The sequence below is a fragment of the Melanerpes formicivorus genome, unplaced genomic scaffold, assembly GCF_026170545.1.
Source record: "Melanerpes formicivorus ecotype bairdi unplaced genomic scaffold, bMelFor1.0.p_v2 SCAF_17, whole genome shotgun sequence".
Lineage (NCBI taxonomy): Eukaryota > Metazoa > Chordata > Aves > Piciformes > Picidae > Melanerpes > Melanerpes formicivorus.
In genome coordinates, this window is record NW_027142369.1 from 7,345,824 (window position 1) to 7,367,771 (window position 21,948).

The 21,948-nt window shown below is 38.1% G+C and overlaps 1 protein-coding gene across 1 annotated transcript; it reads right to left on the reverse strand.

Moving 5' to 3' along the window:
* Positions 1-9,652: 9,652 nt before the first annotated feature.
* On the reverse strand, positions 9,653-20,439 carry LOC137446352 (alpha-1-antiproteinase F-like). The gene is made up of 5 exons (XM_068148843.1): positions 20,249-20,439; positions 17,645-18,290; positions 15,149-15,419; positions 12,358-12,505; positions 9,653-11,233 (listed from the first exon to the last, which is right to left on the reverse strand). The coding sequence occupies exons 2-5, from the start codon at positions 18,276-18,278 to the stop codon at positions 11,045-11,047; spliced, it is 1,242 nt and encodes a 413-aa protein (XP_068004944.1). The 5' UTR covers positions 18,279-18,290; positions 20,249-20,439; the 3' UTR covers positions 9,653-11,044.
* Between the last annotated feature and the right edge of the window lie 1,509 nt (positions 20,440-21,948).

Sequence of the window (21,948 nt, forward strand, 5' to 3'; positions counted from 1 at the left end):
ATTGAGAGGATAGACATGTTATCCTGATGGGTTTACAGCTGTGATTGATGTGGCCCCTTAGTGTCTCAGTTTTGCGTGCATGCAATTTACTACCTCTGGCAGGAGCTGACAATACAAGTAGCAAGCATGTGCACATTCACTTCTTCTTCTCCTGTTTTTTCTCACACAAATAAATTGGTGGAATTGAGAAAAGCACTATTTGTTTCTGCTAACATTTTTCAATAGGAATAAAATGCTAATGGATCAAGTATTTCCAGTAACAATAAAGACCATGATTAGTGCTGACATGAAATACATTTCCCCATTTGTGGGCATTCTTTTTCCTCTGTACTTGTTTACTCACATGTAATTTTGTCAATATAACCATAGATAAACATGGACACAGAATATGGGTAAACCTAGTCTTGATGCTCTCCTTCTTAGTTTTCCCTCTTTGTTTCTTTTTTCCCTTTCCTTTCTACTTGTTACCTCTAATTCCAACTGTAAAAGGTCACAAACACAGAGATTATTTTACTCATCAAAGCCTAGGTAAATTATATGTCATGGTGGTCAAAGATGAACTGTGTTACAAAATGTTTATAAGCCTCTTGTTTTCTTTTTCATTAGTGAGACCATGTAATTACTGTTTTGGCTTTAATGATGTTAAGCTATATTTTAACAAGGCATTTACCTAGTATTTCATTATAGCTACAGCAATGAGGTGCTACATGAGCTAGAAACTGTAATGATGAACAGATGCATGCGTGTCGGGTGTACCACGCATTGCCATGAGCCATTTACAGTCCCACCTCTCTGCTGACCACAATTCACTCTAAAACTATGTCATGAAACCACATTAACCAGATTCATACTGATCATTCGTCTACTGAACTAGATCTTCATTCTCTACTAATTTTTAATAGGAATAAAAATCATGAATACTGAAATAACAAAACAGATGTGATTTATTCCTTTGGATAATTAAAACCATGACAAAGTCTACATTACCCAAGTCTGTGTTACTGCTGTGTTCTTCATGTAGGTCAGTGTCTTTATCACGCCCCAACTCACATATTAACTTGTTTAGAAGAAAGAGACCCATATAATATTCGTGCAACTTCTTGTAAACAGCTTCTCACCTATTTGTTTTGTTTTGAACAAAACATTCTGCAGCAGGTTTAAAAAGATCTTAAATCACTGCTATATCTTAAATATGTGCTATATTCAATGACAACAGAATCATTCAACATATTCAGTGGTTTTGTTACGCTTTTTACACTTCAAATCAAGAAATCATAAGGTTTGTGTCAATTTAGCTACCACAATAATTGTTCTGGGATTATGGATTATAGATACACAGGTTGCTTCAAATATGTGTATAAAAAGTTCTTTATCTCTCTCTATAGGTGTATTATAAGTAATGCAAAGATTGTTAAGTTTGAAGTGCATAGTCCACAAGCATATTGGCATAGCAATATGAAGGAAACTGGAATTTGGAATGAGATGAACATTGCATTCCCTTCCCCCCCTGATAGTTTTGAAGTTATTTAATAGTCTTTGGTGAGGACTGGGCAATTAGAATGCAGGGGAAATTGTTAAGACTGATGTATGCATGTCTGGTGAACGATGGTTCTTCTAGTCTGGATGATATATATAATGAGGAAAAAATGGCTAGATCTGCACACAGTGGTCATGGTATGTTTTCAATACTCATTGGAGAATCTCCTCCATCATCCTGCCAGGAAGTTAAAATTTATAAATTTAGAAATGGAAAGTTACATTGGGATAAAATGCAATCTGTATATAGTGACTAGAACACTCATGGAGGGGGGGGAGGGTGTTTCACAGAATTGATTTTCATTTTAATTAGCATCACTAATAATAAGTATGAACTAAGTAGAAAGCAGGGACTGGAAGTTAAAAAAAAAGCACAATTATGTCAATGCTACTACCCAATAATTAACACTTATCACCATTTTTTTGTTTGGAAAATCCAATACCAATTACAAATTTCCTACTAATGTAGCAGGTGTGTTACATGTGTGGTGCACTAATAGTACCTAAACCTCCTACTTCATCTTTAGGTTGGCAGACAGGACACAGAGCCTATAGCAGACTTGGACTCTCCTGAGAAAGAACTAGAAAAGTAGGCTGGTTGTTCTAACATTAGAAATTAGAAGCTTTCTGTATATAACAACTCCAAAATAATTTTACACTTGAGTATTTCTATTATACTAATATTGTAACAAAATGGCTTTCTGAGATTTTCAGATCTGAATTATTTCCAGCAGTGATCTTGTGAAAGAACAGTATGCATTCTATTTTCTTTTCTTCTAACCCCCAAGATAGCTGACAAAATAACCATGTTGCCATCTTCATGGCTATGAAGTTCTCCATCAACATTTTCCATTGTTCGAACACTGATCAGGATACTTGAATGACTTCAGGATGGGATGGACAGCCAAAAGAGAGAATCACTGGGTTGAAGATTCAGGATAGATTGCTAGCTCTGTTGAGCAGCTTAGCTCTGACCTTGGGAACATAGAGCACTGTCCGATGGGCTTCAGTTTTCTCGTATGGAAGACAAAGGTGACATATCTAACTTCCTTGTTGTGATAAGATGACATGAAAATAATGAGCATCACTCCAGTTCTTTATTGAATGTAATGAAGACAGGATTGTTTTTTATCAGCCAGATGCCATAGTTTCCTTGGTAAGTGAAACAAATTGAAAAATGTGGTCTGCAAGATGCAGCTTTATATAGCTTCATAGTGAAGCTGGAAATGTTCCTCAGCTGCTAGCTTCAGTAAAAAGTCCTCTAGACTTTATAGAAAGTGTCTTCTTTCCTGGTGTGCTTAGTATTTGCATCCAGGAGGTGGTAGCTACCTAGGTAAACTACAGCATGGGGAGGAGTGATGAAGCACACATAAATTGCAAGTATTAATAATTTGCATGCACCACATGACACTGCTCAGGCCAGCCCTTTTACCAGATTTCATTTTTTGTTTCACGACTAGAAAATGGTAGTTACTACAACACAGGAATCTTGTTCAGGAAAATAGAGAAGGATAAGATCATTGTGCTCATTGGAAAAAAAAAAATAATAAGAAATCACCTTCTAATTTGACACAAGCTTGCACAATACCAGCAGGGATCATTTCACCTGAACCTCTTTATCTACTGCCACTCTAGTGTTGTGCTTTTAAAATCATACTGTCTTCTTATGGTAAGGCCCCTGAATTCTGTTCTGACCATTTAAACAGAGAAAGGAAGGATGATCATCCTCAGTGGATAGCTATAAGCAGACAAGAAGTTAAGTTTATAGAAAGTGAACCTGTGACTGAGTTGGGATGGGGAGCAGAAACTTCCAAGCCACAGCCCCATACTGTGTAATTACTGGCTCATCCTTCTTTCCTAATAATGTTCTTCCATTAAAGAAAGAAAGAAAGAAATTAATCAATTAATTATGGGTTTTCAACAGCAGTATGGTACTTAAAATTGTAATAAATATGTGTCTATACATCACGAAAATATAGTTAACAAGAGCCATCCCAATGAGTAATTCAAGACTTAAGCAACTAATATTATTTTGAAAGCTTTCATTACAGAGTTCTTCACCTTCCCATTTGGCCCACTGACCCTGCTATCTGAGACCATCTCATCTGAATTGCTTCCTTTACTTCCTCTGTACTCCTGAGTGATACTGAATTGAATGCCTACCTTTAATCATGAGGCTGATCAAATAAGGCTGATCAAAGTGGATTGAAGTAAACATTAATGACATTAATTGGTGAGTCAGAAGATCAGATGTCTAAGCACACAATATGGATTTTGGCTAATGCTCAAAGAGAGAACCCAGAAAGTCATCTTGCAAGCAGCAGAGGTAATTCACATTATTACTCCTTGTCAGTCTCTCTATTCATACAGAGCAGCTCTGTTGAAAATTGGGGTACAAATGTATTGTTTATCTAGCAGGGAACAAACATAGTAGAAAGGCATGTTTCAATTTTATTTTGAGTTAGAGCAGAATTAGGTTTTGTCCTGGCCACTACTTTTAATTATGGTGCATAAGATTCAGGCCAACACTGCATAGCTTTAAAAAATTCTGCTTTAGATCAACATGCAGACAAGAAGCCACTTTTCCATGTAATCAGCCAAGCATCTCAAACTTGTTAGCTTTAACAGAAAGTTGGATTTGTGGCTATTTCAGAACAGACCAAAACTTCTTATATAGGCAATACCCTGTCTAGGGTTGGCTCTTATGTACTACATTCTGACAGTCTTTTCTTGCCTTTCTTCACATTTCCCACAGTCACTCGCAAACCACTCTCAACTCTTGGCACACCATGCCTCTACTCTATACTCCCTGTATGAGCTTGGAGAACAATGGCCAATAAAGCCTATTGAAGAATATTGGAGGGACACATTCCCAAATGAGTCACAGCAAGATCCTTCATCAAAAGTCAACCTTTGGGGTCCAGGAAAAGCCTGGAATGATTTTCACAGATGTCTTTTTCTATAGTGCAGCAGAGCATTTTGGTACTCCTAGGGCTGGGGTCAGCAAGAATGGAGGTCAGCCATAGAGAGCAAAAAGGTTAATCAGGTCACAAGAACTTCTAGGTGACAACACACTGCTCTCGGGTTCATTGATCAGCCAGTGAGAGTATTTTTTTTTCCCTTGATGATGCAATGTTTTTAAATTAATGCTTTTGGTAGAACTTAGGTGGGTGGGGATTATGAAAACCAGTTTGAACTAGTCTGCAGCCTTTGTTAATGCTCCAGCTCTCATACTAACGATGATTGAACTAATCTCTTAACAAACACGTTTGTTTTTCTAATTCGCCTCCACACTCGTAATTACCCTAACTTCAAACCCAACACCCAAATATTGCAGCACAGATGTCACTTAGCATCCCCTGCTCTTCACTGATTTCCGAATTATTGAGATTCCTCCCGAGGTAATTTGTGAAGCACAATGGCTACCATCTCCTCACCAGAAACAAAATCCTGCAAGCTGAGACTAAGCCTGAAAGTTGAGGATCCCTATTTATCTTTCATAGTAACAGGTTTATAACTGAGCTACAACTTCAGTGTGGGACTACTTACAAACTACATGGCAAATTCTCACTTCAACACTTTTCTGCATCCGAGAAATTTTACTAGAATGTGAAACTACCCAGATTCTTTCCATCACCCTTGACCTCTTTAAAAATCCTTTCTCAGAAAAAGTTCTTGGAATTTATCTGAGGGAGTAATTTCCATGTAAGAGAATCAAACAAATCATGACATTTTCAGGAATGCATTGGGTTTGTCAACATTTTCAAAAAGAAATGATGAAAATGTTCCACTCCAACTTCTGCTGTAATATGCTATCAGATGACAAACTATCCTACCATTTACCAATAAAAATGCAGCAGATATCAACACTAGTTTCAGGAAAATGTTAAGATAATACCATCACAGGACTAAAGACATTATCTAAAGGTTATTATAGAAGAAGATTGACTTAAAAGAAAATAATTCTTTACAGTAAAGAACTTATTTCTTCAAGTCAGGATGGATAAAACTTCTACATTTGTTGCAGAAGACCTTAACAATGGTATTCAAAATTGTATTTTCATTCTGGTTTTTTTTTTTTTTACAAAAAATAAATTTGTAATATATTGTAAGACCAAAGATGCAGAGAAAATTAGTTTACAGCTGGTATGCTGAGAACTAACAAACACGTATAAATAAATTTTAAACGGGAAAGTTTGACATGAATCTGATGACAAGGACAGGCTAGTAATGAGATACTCCCCCTGAAAAAGAAATGGAAAAATTCTTAGATAAAAAAAAAAAAAAGAACAACCCCCAGAAACTTTAAGAGCTATAATAATCTCTTTAGAGTCTTTGTGAAGGTACAGTGGTAAATAGCAAGGCATTCATGTGACTATAAAAAGTATAATCAATGATTGCAAACTGCAAATAAGCTTACAAATGGAATGGGCTGCCTGGGGAGGTGGTGGAGTCACCATCATTGGGGGTGTTTAGGAGGAGAATTGATGGGGTGCTTGGTGCCATGGTTTAGTTGATTAGATGGTGTTGGATGATGGGTTGGATGCGATGATCCTGAAGGTCTCTTCCGACCTGGTTAATTCTATTCTAAAAGTCCTACTCTACTCTACTCTACTCTACTCTACTCTACTCTACTCTACTCTACTCTATTCACCCATTTCAATCATTCAAAGAACTTAGAAAAAGGCCATTGTAATCCATGTAACAAAAAAGGCATGGTCTGCCATGGGAACACACTAATGTTTCCTTTTCCTCTTTTACTTTCTCGGTGTTTGTTTTACTTTTTTACCAGCACTAACCATGGAGGTGACATATTCAGTAATCTATCCCACATCACTGCAAAATCTCTATCCTGAATGGCAAAGAATAGCAATCTTAATTGACCATCATGCCAAATATAGAAAAGTCCTTCATTCCTTGTATTCCCTTGGATGTGGAGGGAAAAAATGACAAAGGATGAGGAAGAGGCTGAGTTACTTAAAGCCTTCTTTGTTTCAGTCTTTAATAGGAACACCAGCTCTCTCTGGTACCAAGTACCCAAGCTGGAAGACGAGAGATGGTGAGCAGAATGGAGGCCCTGTAATCTAATAGGAAATTATCAGTGAGCACCTACTCCACTTAAATACACACTAACCAATAGCAAAAGATGGGATCCACACAATGGTATTGAGGCAGCTGGCAGAAGTGCTCACTAAAATAATTTCCATCATTTATGAGCCATCTTGCCTAACCATGGAGGTCCCAGCTGACTGAAGGTTAGCAAATGTGATGGCCATCTACAAGAACTGCCAGAGGGAGGATCTGGGCAACTACAGGCCTTTCAATCTGACCTCAGTGCTGGGAAAGGCTATGGAACAGAACAACTTGAGTGCCATCACATGGCATGCACAGGACAGCCAGGTGATCTGGCCCAGTCAGCATGGATTTATGAAGGGCAGGTCCTGCTTGACTAACTTGATCTCCTTCTATGACAAGGTGACCTGCTTAGAGGATGAGGGAACAGCTGTGAATGTTGTCTCTGTGGACTTTAGAAAAGTCTTTGACATCATTTCCCACAGCATTCTGGAAAGACTGACTGCTTGTGAATTGGCTAGGTGTAAGCTTTGCTAGGTTAAAAACTGGCCATGCCCAAAGAGTTTTGGTGAACAGGAGTTAGATCTAGTTGGTAGCCAGTCACAAGTGGTGGTACCCAGGGCTCAGTATTGAGGCCAGTTCTGTTTAAACCCTTTATCAATGATCTGGATGAGGGGATTGAACGCATCCTCAGTATGTCTACAGATGAAACTAAGTAGGGTGGGAGTGTTGATCTGCTTGAGGATAGGAAGGTGTTACAGAGAGATCTGAACAGGCTGGATTGATGGGCCAAGGCCAGCTGTATAAGGTTCTACAAGCCCAAGTGCTGTGTCCTCCACTTGTGTCAATATAACCCCATTAAATTCTACAGGTTTGGAGAAAAGCATAGGGAAAGTTGAGCAGCAGATAAAAGACCTGGGACTGCTGGTCAACAGTTGGCTGAATATGAGTCAACAGTATGTTCACATGGCCAAGAATGCCAACAGAATTCTGGCTTGTGTCAGAAATAGTGTGGCCAGCAGGAATAGGTAAGTGTCCCTTCCCTGGTACTCAGCACTGGTGAGGCTACACCTCACTGGGCTTGTTTAACCTGGAGAAAAGGAGACTCAGAGGGAACCTCATCACTCTACAACTAGCTGAATTGATGTTATAGCTACGTGGGAGTTGGTCTTTTTGCCCAAGTAATAGGATAAGAGGAATAGACCTCTAGTTACACCAAGAGAGGTTTAGAGAGGATATTAGGAAAGAAAAGTTTCACCAAAAGGGTTTTTAAGCCCTGGAAAAGGCTGCCCAGGGAAGTGGTTGAGGCATTATCCCTGTCAGTACTAAAAGACGGGTAGATGTGGCACTTAGGAACATGGTTTAGTGCTGGTCTTGATATTACTCTGTTAACAGTTGGATTCATTGATTATAATGGTCTTTTCTAACCTGAATAATTCTATGATTCTGTGGGAGTCATGTTAGTTCTTCAATATTTTGTCATACTTATGCATATGATTACAAATTCTACAGTTTCCTAACTACCAAAGTTGAATTAACTGGTCTAAAATTCACTTCATTCACTTGCACCTTTGAAAAAAATTATTAATTCACATTTGTCACTTTTTATTACTCTAAAACAGGCACCAGAATAACTGATACATCACAATAGAAAGCTTCATATTTTTCTTCTTGAGACAGCTAGAAGATCTTGCACACATACTAAGTAATCCTGTCATTTTGCAGCTATTTGCTCTTTGACTTTTTGTTCTAAAAATGTTTCTATTGTTAGTTCAGCTCTGGCTCAACAACTGCAAAGGAAGTGAATGTGCAATGGATTGAGATTTTATGTTTTGTCAGCACCACCCTTGAGTGCTTCTACACTTTGAACATTAGCTGTCCCTCAGTCTTTTTTTGGCAAGTTTCTGATGTCTTTGAAAAAGGACATATTATTACATGCTATGATTTCTGCAGACTTTTACATCAAAGTTGTCTTTGTGCTTTCTTATTACAGTTTTAGATGCTTAGATGTTTTAGATATTGTGGGATTACTCTTTTTGGTGGAGGGCATTGCCCAATTTGATTGCAACTTCCATTTCCTTCTCTGAAGTTTTTCCTCCTAGTTCTGATTTACTTTCCTGTGTTGGCCTTGTCAGACCTTTTCCTTTTTCTTTCCTTTTTTCCTTTTTTTTTTTCTTTTTTTTTTTTTTTTTTTCCTTTTTTAAGTTATGGTTGTTGGTTTTTATTCATATCCAAATATATTGCTAGATATTTGTAGAGGAAATCAAGCTGTAAGGTCTGGTTGTATTGAAAAGCTGTGACTTAGCAAGATCTGCAGTCCCTTCAATACAAATTACAAAGGTCTGCAAGAATCTGTAGAAAAGTAACCTCTGTCAAAGTTTTCCATGGATCCAGTGATGTCAAATGAGAACAAATTTAGAACACATAGTTGTCATTTTGGAAAATACTACTTTTATTCTGCCATATTGCCTAATTTGAATGCCACACAGATGATTTTTTTCTGCACTATGACTTTAATCAAATGTGGGGTCCTCTACAAAAAGCTGGTAGCTCCTGAGCACTTTTCTTGTTTTCCTCTCATAATCTTTTAAAGAGGTATGATCTAGATGATATTTTGCTTATGGAATAACAGGAACCACAGCTTGAAATGCATGTGAAGACTGGTAAAATAGTTGTAGAGGGAGTTGAGAGGGCTTTTTATAAGGGAGATAAGAAGCTCACACAAAACTACACACTAGATAGAACAGAAACAGCATGTTGTCTACAGCCTTTGAAATAAACACCTCTGCATCAAAGAAATGCATAACCTTCCCCAAAAGATCTAACAGAGATGTCCTTCTATGGGCTAAAGTGGGGTTTACTTCTCAGGCCTGAAGCAGAGGGCTTTCTGAGTCTCCTCACTGGCACTACCATCCTCATCTAATGTATATAAGCAGAATATTAATAACTGTTTGTAGACATTGGTCAAAAATCCTCCTTGAACAATACTTAACTCTGAATTACAAAAATAAAACAGCAAAATTAGAAACTTTTTAGAGTCGTTTTTATTCATTGCTGTTCTTCTACCGTAGTACATTTGTCTGTATATTTCAAGGCTGTACAAAGGCTGGTGTTAATGCTTAATATCTATTAACAGATTAACCCATTTTAGTCAATAATTTACCCCCTCTGCAACCAGAGATCAGAGATATACCATGAACATGATCAAAGGAATGATATAATGGTAGATGTTGTGGAAAATGGAAGGAACAAACAGATAGGAAAGAAAACAAGAGAAAATAAAGGCATGTGAATTATAAATATGACTTTTAGTATCATGTATCTTAATGGCAAAAACAGATCTTTGTAATATTTTGGCTGTACTAACTATGAAGCAGATGAGAAATAGAGTACCAATGTTGTACTACTGGATGGTCTGGGAACAGAAGGGGTGACGTCAAGTGACGTGGTGTTACTGATAGGGTACAGGTGTCCCTGACAGGGGTGTTTGATCCTACAAACAATACTGGAATGGTGCTTATTACCATGGGTAATGTCCCAGGGCCAGATGTTAATGATACAGGCAGTGGCACCAAGGAGAGATGGCTTGTGTTTCCTGCCGCTCATGGGCTTCTAAAAGATGGTTTAGGTGCAGACATAGGCTAGAAGTAGTCTTCTGGCTGCTCTGAGCTGTGTCTGTAATTCACAAAGGCTGGCTCCAAGGCACTTAATTACAGCGACCTGGTCTGCCTCTTCTTTTCTAAGACTCAGCTCTTAGATCCTCTAACTTTCACACTTGAATGAGTCTGGACATTAAATTCTGACAGAAGCAGTGGACATGCCAGTATACATCTGCAGGGGAAAAACACACCTTCTTTGTGACCCCTTTGCAGTAGCTTTGCTGGGATGACAGCTGAAAGGCAAGTATGTAATAGACTCGTTGGACAACAGTGGTACTATGCAAGGTAGTAAGCATTATGCATGTTAAGAGCTATGCTACATATGAACTCTGTGTTGGTAGGAAAATGGGCACAAGTAGTAAATTTCCATAATCTGTTCCCATTTGTTAATCAATGCAAAAATAAGGTGAAAAGTCAGTTGTGAGGGAAGAACCAGGTTTACACAACCCTTTCCACTCACGTGTTCCTCATCTTCCCTACTAGAAGTTGTATGTACGCTGTCAGTATCACACAGGCCTGTTTTATCCTAGATCTAATGACAGTTCTGCATGAATGCAACTTTCTTAAAAAAAAAAAAAAACTTTAAAAAAAAAAAAAACAAGGTCCAAACAAATCTGTAACTATGACAACTTGAATTGAATAGTCTCATCTGCAAAAAACAGTGAATAACAGTGTCAGTTAAGAGGGGGAGATCCCTCTCTAGCCATGCCACACTCATCTGGTCAAACACTTGAGTGCACAGTGGTGATCACCACACACCTAATATGTACTTCAACTTAAACATTTTTCAGAGGGTTGACAATTTTCCCCATGAAGAGTATATTTTCCTTGATAGTTATGACCATTAGGAAGGGTCTGTTGAATACAATATTAGCTGGAACGGACATAGGCACTATTTCCATGCCTGTGGCAGCTGCTGCTTCGGTGCCAGTCTCATCCACCTTTATCACAGCCTTATGAATAGCCTGTGAATAAACAGACATTTTACAAGTCAAATGGATACAAAACCTAGTCACCTAAATAAGAACTTGAACTAAAAGTGCCTGAAGAAGTTAGGGGTAAGAAACAAGTATCAGATGGGCAGGTATGAGTTTCCTGCACAGAAAGCAAGATTGGAAAAAGAATCAGCAAGCTACATACAGCATAGCTTTCCTAGTCATAAAAGATCAGCCCCAGTGGATGGGCATATCCATGCTACTGAAAATATTTGCTTGCTTTCTTCTCTGCTCCCACTAGTGCAGATCTGTAGATCTATACTAAAGGTTAAGCTACCATGATCATATTCAACTATTGAAAGCTCATACAATTCAAGAATTAACATGAAGATTAGCACAATGAATAACATGCTGAAATTATGTTTCCCATGCTCTTAATGTCTTGGGAAAAATGGGAGCAAAGGAGAAGTGCCAGAAAAGGAGGGGTGGGGCAGAGAAACATGTAAGTTTTATCTTGCAAAATCAAGATAGTTACAGACCCCTATGCACTAACTTCCAAGTGAAATCATGAGGGAAGATATTTTGCTCATATTAGACAATGGAATTTGCAGTGATTGCCAGCTTTAAACTCTAGGTTTATTGAAATGTGGCTTATCTGTAGCTTTTGCCTAGTCCTGGCACTAATGGGAGTCATTTCTCATAGGCTTGAAGCCAAATGTTATTAACAACTGCATTTTTTCCCTAAACAGTGCTTTTTATTTCTTCTCCCATCCATAAAACACAGATAGTGATACATTCTACAGCTCTCTGCTTGCCCACAGGCAGGCTAAAGAAGCAGTGTAGTGACTGCAACAGCACGGGGTGGCAGAGGGTATCGAGGTGTGGAGAGATGATGACTTGGTCACATCTGTTTTGTCAGATTACCCTACGCAGATAAAAAAAGGTCTCCTAGATTAAAACACTGGACTTGTAATTTACACCAACTCAATTGCACTGACAGTGCAAGTAATATGGGCAAAGTATTCTGTATGCCAGCAGCTGCCTTTTCAGATAAAGCAAAGCCTCTTTACACAAGTTTTCCATCCTGAACATAATGTAAATAAAGTGATGTAAGTATCGGTAACCATGGGCCTACAAAAAGAAATATGACTTACCTGGGAAATTCTGTGCTGGGGCTGCCCAGTGATCCCAGAGAGGTCAGCCTTATCAGTGAATAGGTCCACGATGCCCATTTTGTATAATATATCTTTTAGATTATATGTCCCATAAAGAGTGAATTTTGGAAGATAAATATTTGCTGAGCTGCCAGAAAAGAAATGCAAGAGTATGGTGAGACTTGTGATCAGATATCACAGGATAACTCAGATTCCCAAGACACAAACTCATTTTGCTTTCTGCCCAAAGATATTTTGCTTGCAGGATCTCTCTGGCCTACATGGGAGATGTATAGTGACATTAATCTGAGGAGAGGAAAAGAAGGTTATAACTATGTTAGAGGGCTGGTTGAGAGGACAGGGTTGTAGGCTGCTCACTCACAGTCCGCAAGAATCTAACACAAGAACAGTGAGATTGAACCAATGATCTTTCAGCACAATAGAACTGGTATACCTCTGTAGGGATCTTCATCTGACATTTTCAGACATTACTGGTATTTTGTACAGTCTGCTGGAAATACCTCTGACATGCCCCACTACTGATAATACAGAGGATTCAAATCAGGATAGAGTAAAAGATGTAACAAAGGAGTAGTACAACGTGTGGTAGTATGGATGAAAAAGTAAAAAATGAAAAGCACATTGACAGAACAGAGTTAGTCAGCAGATAAATATTTTTATGTCAAGTCCAATGTCTGATTTATTAAATATTTATTTATGTTGGAAAGTGACTAGTTTGGTGCTTTCTATAAATTAATCAAAGCCCTATATTTCTGACTCATTTCTTTCTTCCTCTTTCAATTAAGAAACTGACAATTAATTTTCAAAGGTTAAAGTCAACATTTACATCTAGAAGCAGCATAATGAGACAGAAGTTAGTGACAATGATGACAGCAGGGTTTTGGGATTTGTTTGTTTGCTTGTGTTTTTTTTGAGGGGGAGGGGTTGTTTGTTTCTTTTTGATCTGGTCACAAACCTAGACAGATGTCCAAAGTTCCAGGTCAGGGAGATGTGGAGCACTTAGTGCAGCTCACCAAAGAGCAAGCCATACAGTGGAAAAGAAAAAGCACATACCTCCAGAGTACCACAGTATTTAAATGTCAAGTCTGGCTGGTAACCGAAAATGAGAGTGGTAGTGGATTGATAACAGGTTGCTCATCTCTTGATTCTGCCTGTGCTGATTGCTGTCTCAGGTGAGGATGCAACTATCATTTCCTGTTACATAAAGACACTCAATCACAAGCCCCCACTTGCTTTCAACATGCAGGAAAGGGAAAGCTGTAGGTACACAGCAACAATGTGACCAGGCTGGAAGCACTGCAACACCATTAAATGGATCTCAACTGCTTGTACTGGCAATACTTTGACATTATTCCATGTTCAACAGCCAACAGCAATGAAAAATATTCCTCACAGTACTTCTGCAGCTTGTGTCAATGTCAGTGTGCAGACAGAGATACATGGACAAACCCAGCTTGCCTACAACCCTCAAAACATTCCATATCCTACATCAAACCCATTTATGAAGACATCACAGGGGCTTCAAACAGTAGCAAAGGCAATGGGTTGCTTTGAAACCTAGATGGAAAAGGAGTTTGTATCATTATTTTGCAGAAGAGAACAGTCATAATAAAAAATGTGGAGCTGCATGGAACAATCTCATCTATAGGAGTGACGCCAGTTTATATTGCAAGATTTACTTTACATCTCCCATTCACACCTTTAGGTGGATTGTTCCATACTGGGAAGGAGGGAGAGGATGAAGAGAAGAAACATAAATTATAATTAGTGTCTTTCTTGCTAATTTTAAAGGAAATTGTGTTCCTTTGACAAAAACAATGGATCCTGATTCATCATCTTATTTGTCCTATTGTGATTTTAGTCACAAACCATATAGCTCTCCTAGAAGTTTCAAAACTGTGAAGGGTCACAGAAAATGACATACATTTTCTGTCCTTTTTATTTTTTTTTTCATTAATAGAATTTTAGATTTTTTTTTAAAGATTTAACAGTAAATAACAAGAGCATGACATTGGTTCTCCTTTTCTGTATTTAGATGTCATTTTTGCCTTGAGAACAGTATAATATTCATATGTGTATGCGGCAAAGATCTCTAACATAACACATCAGATTCATGAATGAACTACAGGGCCTGATCTGTAAGCATGTTGTGCCTGTTTTTTCATAAATATTTCATCCTGTCCAAAGGCTACTACTACATATGACACTAAAGAGGAATCTGAAGTTGTTTTTCAAAAGCATATAACCTTTTTGCCTTCTAATTTCAAGGTTATCTTGAAGCAAGTGCAACTTACTCTAATTTTGCTTTTCCTAACTCTTCAGAGAGCCTGAATACAGCAGCTCTATATCCTCATCACCAAGTTTTGTCCTCAAGATTGCCAAAAGAATGTTGCTATTTTGGCATTAAATGTGCAGTTATTGGGAACTGTAATAGGCAGAAAAGAAGAAAGAGACAAGAAAAAATTATGAGGGAAAATGACAAGAATTAACTTGTAAGCAGAAGGCAGAAGACCTCTCCCAAAAAAGTGGGAAGTTTTAAGACAGAAAAATTGAGCTTTGGACAGTGGGAATGGCAAAGGTCCTAAAGCTGTGAAGGTTTTCACTTTGTGCAGCAGAGAAAATGAAAACAAAGAGACATCAGCTTTGGTCAGTTGGAATTCTTCTGTATATAAAAGCTGAACTAAAATTAGTATCCTGATTTTGTGTCACAGTACAGAAGATTGATGTGTCTCCCTGCCTGCCATCTGAAGCAAGAACTGCAGAATTTTACCTTTTTGAGACTAATGTCCTCCACCTTGCCATACGTTCACAAGACAGTCTGTTCTCCAGCTTCTTCATTCTTCCTCGGTCAGGCAGAACAAAAAATGCTGAAGCACCTCCTTTGTAATCCATTTGCACCACAGTGGAAGACAGCTGTTCATCATAGCCATGCTTGAACAGGCCCATTCCAAACATCATCGGGACTTCAACGGTCTTTCTTCCACCCACAAAGAATTTGTTCTTTTTGGTGTATTTTGGATCAAAAGGTTTTTCCCATTCAGCTTGAAATATAAGACACAGAGTTATAGGGCATTTTCAGAACATGAAACCATAGGACACATTTATAGGTAACAGACAGCTGGATTAAGTTCAGAGACAACCAGCATGCAGTGAGCACTTGATATTACTTGATGTTCAGAATAATTCAATAGCAATACACAGTTCATAGTGCAATGTAAAAAATTCCCTCAGATCTTACAGAAGGCTGCAGTATCTTTCATTTAAATGAGATACCAAGTAGTTTTCCTCCATGGCAACAGGTTTAAGGAGTCTATAGAACCCTCATATAATGCAGCCTTTAAATGAGAGCACAGAAGAAAAAAAGATTCTCTCCTTATTTCTGTACCAAAATAGCCTTGCGAAGGGTTACCTGAGGGATGGACTTTCACAAATTAAGGGATTCAGGTTAATTGAAAAGAGGAGTTTCACATGCCACTTTAGCTGATGGCAAATAAAGTAGTGAAGAACTTAACTCTACCAGACTTCTGGGTTAAAAAATAAAATGAGGTAATAAAAGAAAGCTTCAGTACTGTCATTTTCACAGTATTAAATTTCCATAGGCTCCCCCCTTAGACATAGTTACACAAATTGTCTATATTCAAAGATTCTTATCCTTAGTGGAGATGAATTTCTAAGCCAAATTCCAGCTATGCATGCTTTGTCCACTTAAGAGGCTGAGCAGATTGCAAAAAAAGAGTTAAAAATGAAGGTGTTTGTTTTGCAGTATTGGTTTTGTTTTGTTTTAAAGGAAGACATGTTTCTCTGTAGTAAATTTTGCTTTCTAGAACAACATTTTTTTAAATCAAATTTGCTGTCCAAATGCAGTCACAATGCTGCATGAAATAAATGCCATCAAGAAAACCATGAAACAAGATGCAAGCTCTTTTGCCTTCTGATTTCTATTTGAACAAATGGTTACTAAGCATCTTGGTACAAATGAAATTATTATCATCTGCTGTTTCCATCATCTGTAAAATAGATATAAACAGCAATTATTTAATATTTGGAGATGGTGAGATGAGAATTAGTGTATGCCTTGGGCTGTGAAAAAATATAAAGAGACAACTTGAATGTAAATTGACTTGGAGGTATTTACTACTATTCATCATTAACTGACATTTTCTACCATCAGATATATAACAGGCAGAACTTCTGCCCTCATACATTTAAGGAAAAAAAAATAAAGGAAGAATGAATCACAGAAACATGAATGACATAAGTCCTGAAACACTCAAACAACTTTTATCTAATGCTCAACTCAGGGAAAACACCCACTGATTGCAGATAGAGCTCTGCTTGATTAAAAACTGAGTAGGATATTAGGGTTTAGCACACAGATTAGACAGAGATGATACTCACTAATCCTTTCCTTCTGTTTCAGAGGAACTCATTCCTATCCTCTCCTTTCTCTTAGGACACTACCTTCTAGAGATACTTCACAGTGTTCAAGTAGGAAAAGATGAACCCCAGAGTGGTGACCAGCTCGGCTAAGGCATGGTAAAAGAAACTAGTGTACTGTAGAACAGCATGCTTGTGGGCTGAGAATGGGTAAAATATTTTCAGACTTCCCTGATTTACAGTTCAGAGGAGGATTTCCACATTACTCCACACTACAACAAAGTGGGAGGAGAGCCACCAATACTGTGCAAGATGGGTTGTAGTGCAGAGTGTGGACAAAAGCCTAGAAGCAAAAAGTGGTTATAGAAGTGTGTGATATTTAGAGATTGTCTCAAGATTAATACCAGCTTCTAGACCAATTAGTTTTAGTTTTAGACATTTTATCTTGAAATCAAGAGTCAATTAATATTGAGTCTCCACCAGCTTTGGAAAAGCTGAGAAATTAAATCAGTAATATGAATAAATATCTAATTTTAAACAGAACTGGTTATTAGGTCATGTGAAAATTATCTGTAAAACAAAGTTATCTTTAATACAAGGCTTCTCAAACTTCTGTGCCCATTGAGTAACCAACTTTATTGCTCCTTCTTCAAATACCTTTCAGCAAAAGAAAAATAAACAGTGTGCCTTTTATTTTTCCCCTGCTTTTGAAAGGTGTGCTTAATGATAAATAAAAGCCTATCTTGAAGACAGTACTTGAATTTGACCAAATATTTGTGTAAGAGAATTAAGAAATATCAATTATCTGTATTCCAGACACTTCCATTTAGCTGACCTGAGGAAATAATGTATGAAGTAGGAGAATGTGATATATATATGTATGTCTTACCATTGAAATAAATATAGCTAATAAGAAGAATTTCAGTAAGTGGATCAAGGTTATTTATGAGGTCCTTGATTTTTCCATTGGTTCTTTGTGCTACATATTCATTGATCTTTATCTGGGCTTGATCGGCCTTCTTGAAGTTCATAGGATAAGCTTCTCCTTCATAGAAGTTTCTGAGATCACTCAAGAATTTCTCTTGCGGCTTCAGTTTGTCAAGCACAAACAAGACATTTCCCATGTTCAGCTGTAACCCCCCATTCTTTCTGTTTACCATTTGTATGAGTTGACGATAACCTTCATGTATTTCATTTTCAGAAATCTCACGTGGGTTAAAGCTAAGGACCCTAAAAATCTGTGTCAGAGTGTCTGATCTGGCACCCAAAGTCAGCATTGCAAGGGCAGTTGAGATGCTCAAAGGAGAGAAGAAAACATTCCCGCTGTTTTCACTGGAAGAAATTTCTTTGTAGAAACAGCATGCAAAATGGCAGACGCTTCTCCTTACAGCATTCTCTGCAACATTTTGGTTTTCTTGGCCTCTTTGATTTTGGTTTCCTACACCTGGGTAATTACTTCCATAGCAATAACTGTTGGAATGGATCACAACAATTAAAATGCACAGGAAAAACAACATCTTCATGTTTCTACAGCTCTGTAAAAGAAAAAAAAAATGATTACAGTTTGCTTTTTACATTGTGCTTAGCAATAAGTCAATCCCTACATTGTACAGAGTTGCCTTGGCACCAGTGATTCCAAGCCATTTGAATTCAGGGACACCAGCTTTCTAGCTCAAGGAAGTAGATTCTGGAAAAGTACTCAACTGAAGCAATTATGAAAGAAAAAAATAACAAAGTCAAAGAGGAAAGCAGTACTACTGAAGACACCTTCATTAAGGTTAGGCTACAATTCCTTTGCAACACTTCTGTTTCTAGTGTTCTGTTTTTAATGTGGTTTCAAGTGATAAAAAGCTCTAAGTCAATAAGTGATAAGAAGCTCTAAGTCAAAAGTACAGAACTATAAGCAGAAAGTAAGAAAGCCAGTCATGCCTAGACAATTAAATTTAGCAAGATAAAAAATCAAAGCTGAAGAAAGGTACAATAATCCTCCATTGTGAGAATTAAAATATTACACATTTTTTAATGGGCTGTGTGAAAACATATAGTCATGTACCAAAGACTAATAAATGCCCTTGTTAATGAGAAAGTGATGAAGATTTACAGTGATTCCATAAAGCCTGAGCATTTGAGCACCATTTAAAATCAAAACAAACAAAACTCCAAACAAAACAAAACAAAAATCCAAAAAACCACTACATAATTAACAAAAGAGAGAAATATACTTTGAGCAATTATGAAGGTATCAAGACCCTAGAAATACAGCGCTGTGTACTAAGAAGTGAAAATGAGTATGTATACAGAACTACAAATGGGAACAAGTGTGCCTGCTGCACCCAAAGGCACGTCCAGCCCAGTGATGGAATCAAGCCAGTTAAAAAATATCATTATGTTTCTCATCAGAAAGACAGCTAAGGGTGATTTTGGCAGAGAAGGCTGCAATGGTAAAATGCCAAGAAGAATGACTGAATTCTGGAGGAACAAAGATACAAAAAGGCACTAACACAACAGGAAAGCCTTTTCAAGAGCAGCATGGAAATCATCCACCCCACATCTGGGGCAATACTTTCAACTCTAGAGTTTAATACTGTACCACATTTGGTACAGTCAACAACTTTTATCAATATACAGAGCAAAGTAAATATGTGGAATATCTAGAAATTCAGAACATCTACCTGTGGTAGGCATATGATCCCTTTAGTGACAGATTCTTTTATATAATAAACTACTTTCTAGAGAAAAATATAAGAATTTTCAGAGGGGCAATATATTGTAAGTTTCTGACTTGCGATGAGAAATGGTATTCAGACTCTCATGCCTTGTAAAATCACTGAATTCTTATCAGCTCCCAGTATGACCCCACATTTGTGTTCTCCATGTTTCTAATATCTTTTCTCCAACATACAGTGATCTCAGAATGCTGATCACTGCTTTAATAAGATATGCTATAAATATTCCTTAATTCACACCCTTTGAATATCATGATTATATCAATACCACTAGGAAGGGCCTGAGCCCCGTGGCAAACCAATTTCAGCCATCTCACTTTCATATTTAGAATACATTTAAATTTGAGCTCTGATGTGTTTTTGAACTTGCTCCACCATCACTCTAATTATTTTAGCCTTTACTTCTATCCATACTTTCTTTCCAAACTCTCTAGAAGCTTCAGAAAGCAATCCTTAATTCCTTCACTTTCCTTTCATTCCATGCCTACATTTATTATCAGCTGCTTAACTCAATTTAGCTCCATAAAGCATTTAGAGATGTAGTTTTCCCAAAAAGTTATGCTGTACAAACATGCCTATCTTACAGGTGGCTTATTTTTATTCTAAAAGTAAAAAACAAAACCACCACATAATAAAACAATGGAAAAGCTTTAAATTGCAGCTAGAATATGAATACCAACATTTCTCAACTGATTATTCAGAAACTGCTGTCCTGCACATAATGTTTTACGGTTTTTCCACAGAAAGAAAGAGAATTCATTACTTACAGCACAGTCAGAAGGGTCCTATTGTATTCACCAGCTCTGCACAGGTCCTTGTTCAGTTGTTTATGCTGCTGAACACAAAGCAGGGTATCCTCTAGTAAAGGTTAAGATCATCTAAAGGCTGTGACTCATACATTATAATTTTAGAGATTAGGTAGTGCAGTGTTGAAACTAGTTTTACTGGACACCTAACTTTGCTGAATATATGTTTCACACGTGACTTTTTATTATTCATGACTATGTGATTGTCCTGCTTACATTCAAACAATTTTCCTCAAACTGAACCTATTTTTCCTTAATATCAAATATTCACACACATCTCATTTGCCCAAATCTACCATTTTATGAACAAGAAGTCATCAGAAGCAGTAACTACACAGGAATATCCTGAAAGTAATTTCCAGTGACTATAGCACTGCTGCCACTAAGGCAGGATGAGGTTTGATGCACTGGGACAATCTGAATTTTTGTGACCTAGCCTGCTTGTCTGCTGCATATCCATGCCTGGGCTTGACTGTCTCCAGGTGAACCAGTGACGATTCTAATTGGTGCAGGGCTTAAAACACTGTTTTGCTACATTAGCAAATGCTGCTGTGAATGTGTCTGACTATCACACTCCTACACAGGGAATCCACTGGCAGCAAGAGCTGTGATAGTGACTCCTGGGCCACTTGCATGGCCCTGCGCCCAGGAAAGAAGGAATGCAGCTGGGAGGCCATCTCACGCAGGTGATCCCAGTGACAAACATGGCCTGGGGACAGGGGGCAGAAGCTTAGGAACATGGGTGCTAAAGCAAGTCTTTAGATCAGCTTACTATCTTGTGATCTGGGATATGGGGAACAGGCCCCTCTGGTCCTGTGCCAAGTTCAGGTGGGTCAGATCAGACAGCCTGGTATCCTGTGCTCAGCTCTGCTCATTACGATAAAGTCCTGTGACTGCTGGAACAACCTGCTGGGTGCAGAATAGCAGAATTGTTGAAGAAGGTAACTTTGGAGGCTATAATGTATTTCAATCTCTTGCTCAAAGCTGTGTCAGCTACAGCAAGTCACTCAAAATAGTTTTCAAGCTGGGCAATGTTTCCATGTTTAGTGACACTGACACTAACAAAGGTGTTCTCCACATTTAAATGGGATTTTTTGTAGTTTAGTTTGTGCTCATTGTTCCTTGTGCTTTCAGTGGATGCCACTGAGAAAGGACTACTCCTCCTATCAAAAATCAGGTACTTATATGCATTGGTAAGATTCCTACAGGCCTTTTCTTCTCAAGGCTGTACAGTTCCAGCAGTTTCAGCCTCTCCTCATATGTTATATGCTGCAGTACCTCAGTCACCTTTGTGACATTTTAATGGAGTCACTCCAGCATGCTCATGTCCTTCTTGCATTGGGCAGCCCAGCACTGGATGCAGCACCAGGGATGATTAGAGAGGAGGGATCACTTGCCTTGACCTGCTGGCAATGCTCTCCTTAATGCAGCTCAAGAGGTTAACTGCATTTCCTGCAAGAGCTTACTGCTGGGTCATAGCCTCCATGTTTGGTCTGCACCGAGCGCCAGAACCCCAAGTAGAACATCTCATGGCTCCCTTTTAAATGCAAGCATCTGGGGGGAGGGAGTAGCCTTTACTATACACAAAATAGATGGAGCTCATCTCAGTGCTGTTTCTAGGCACGATTGAGATACTAACTATAACAGCAGCATAGCAACAT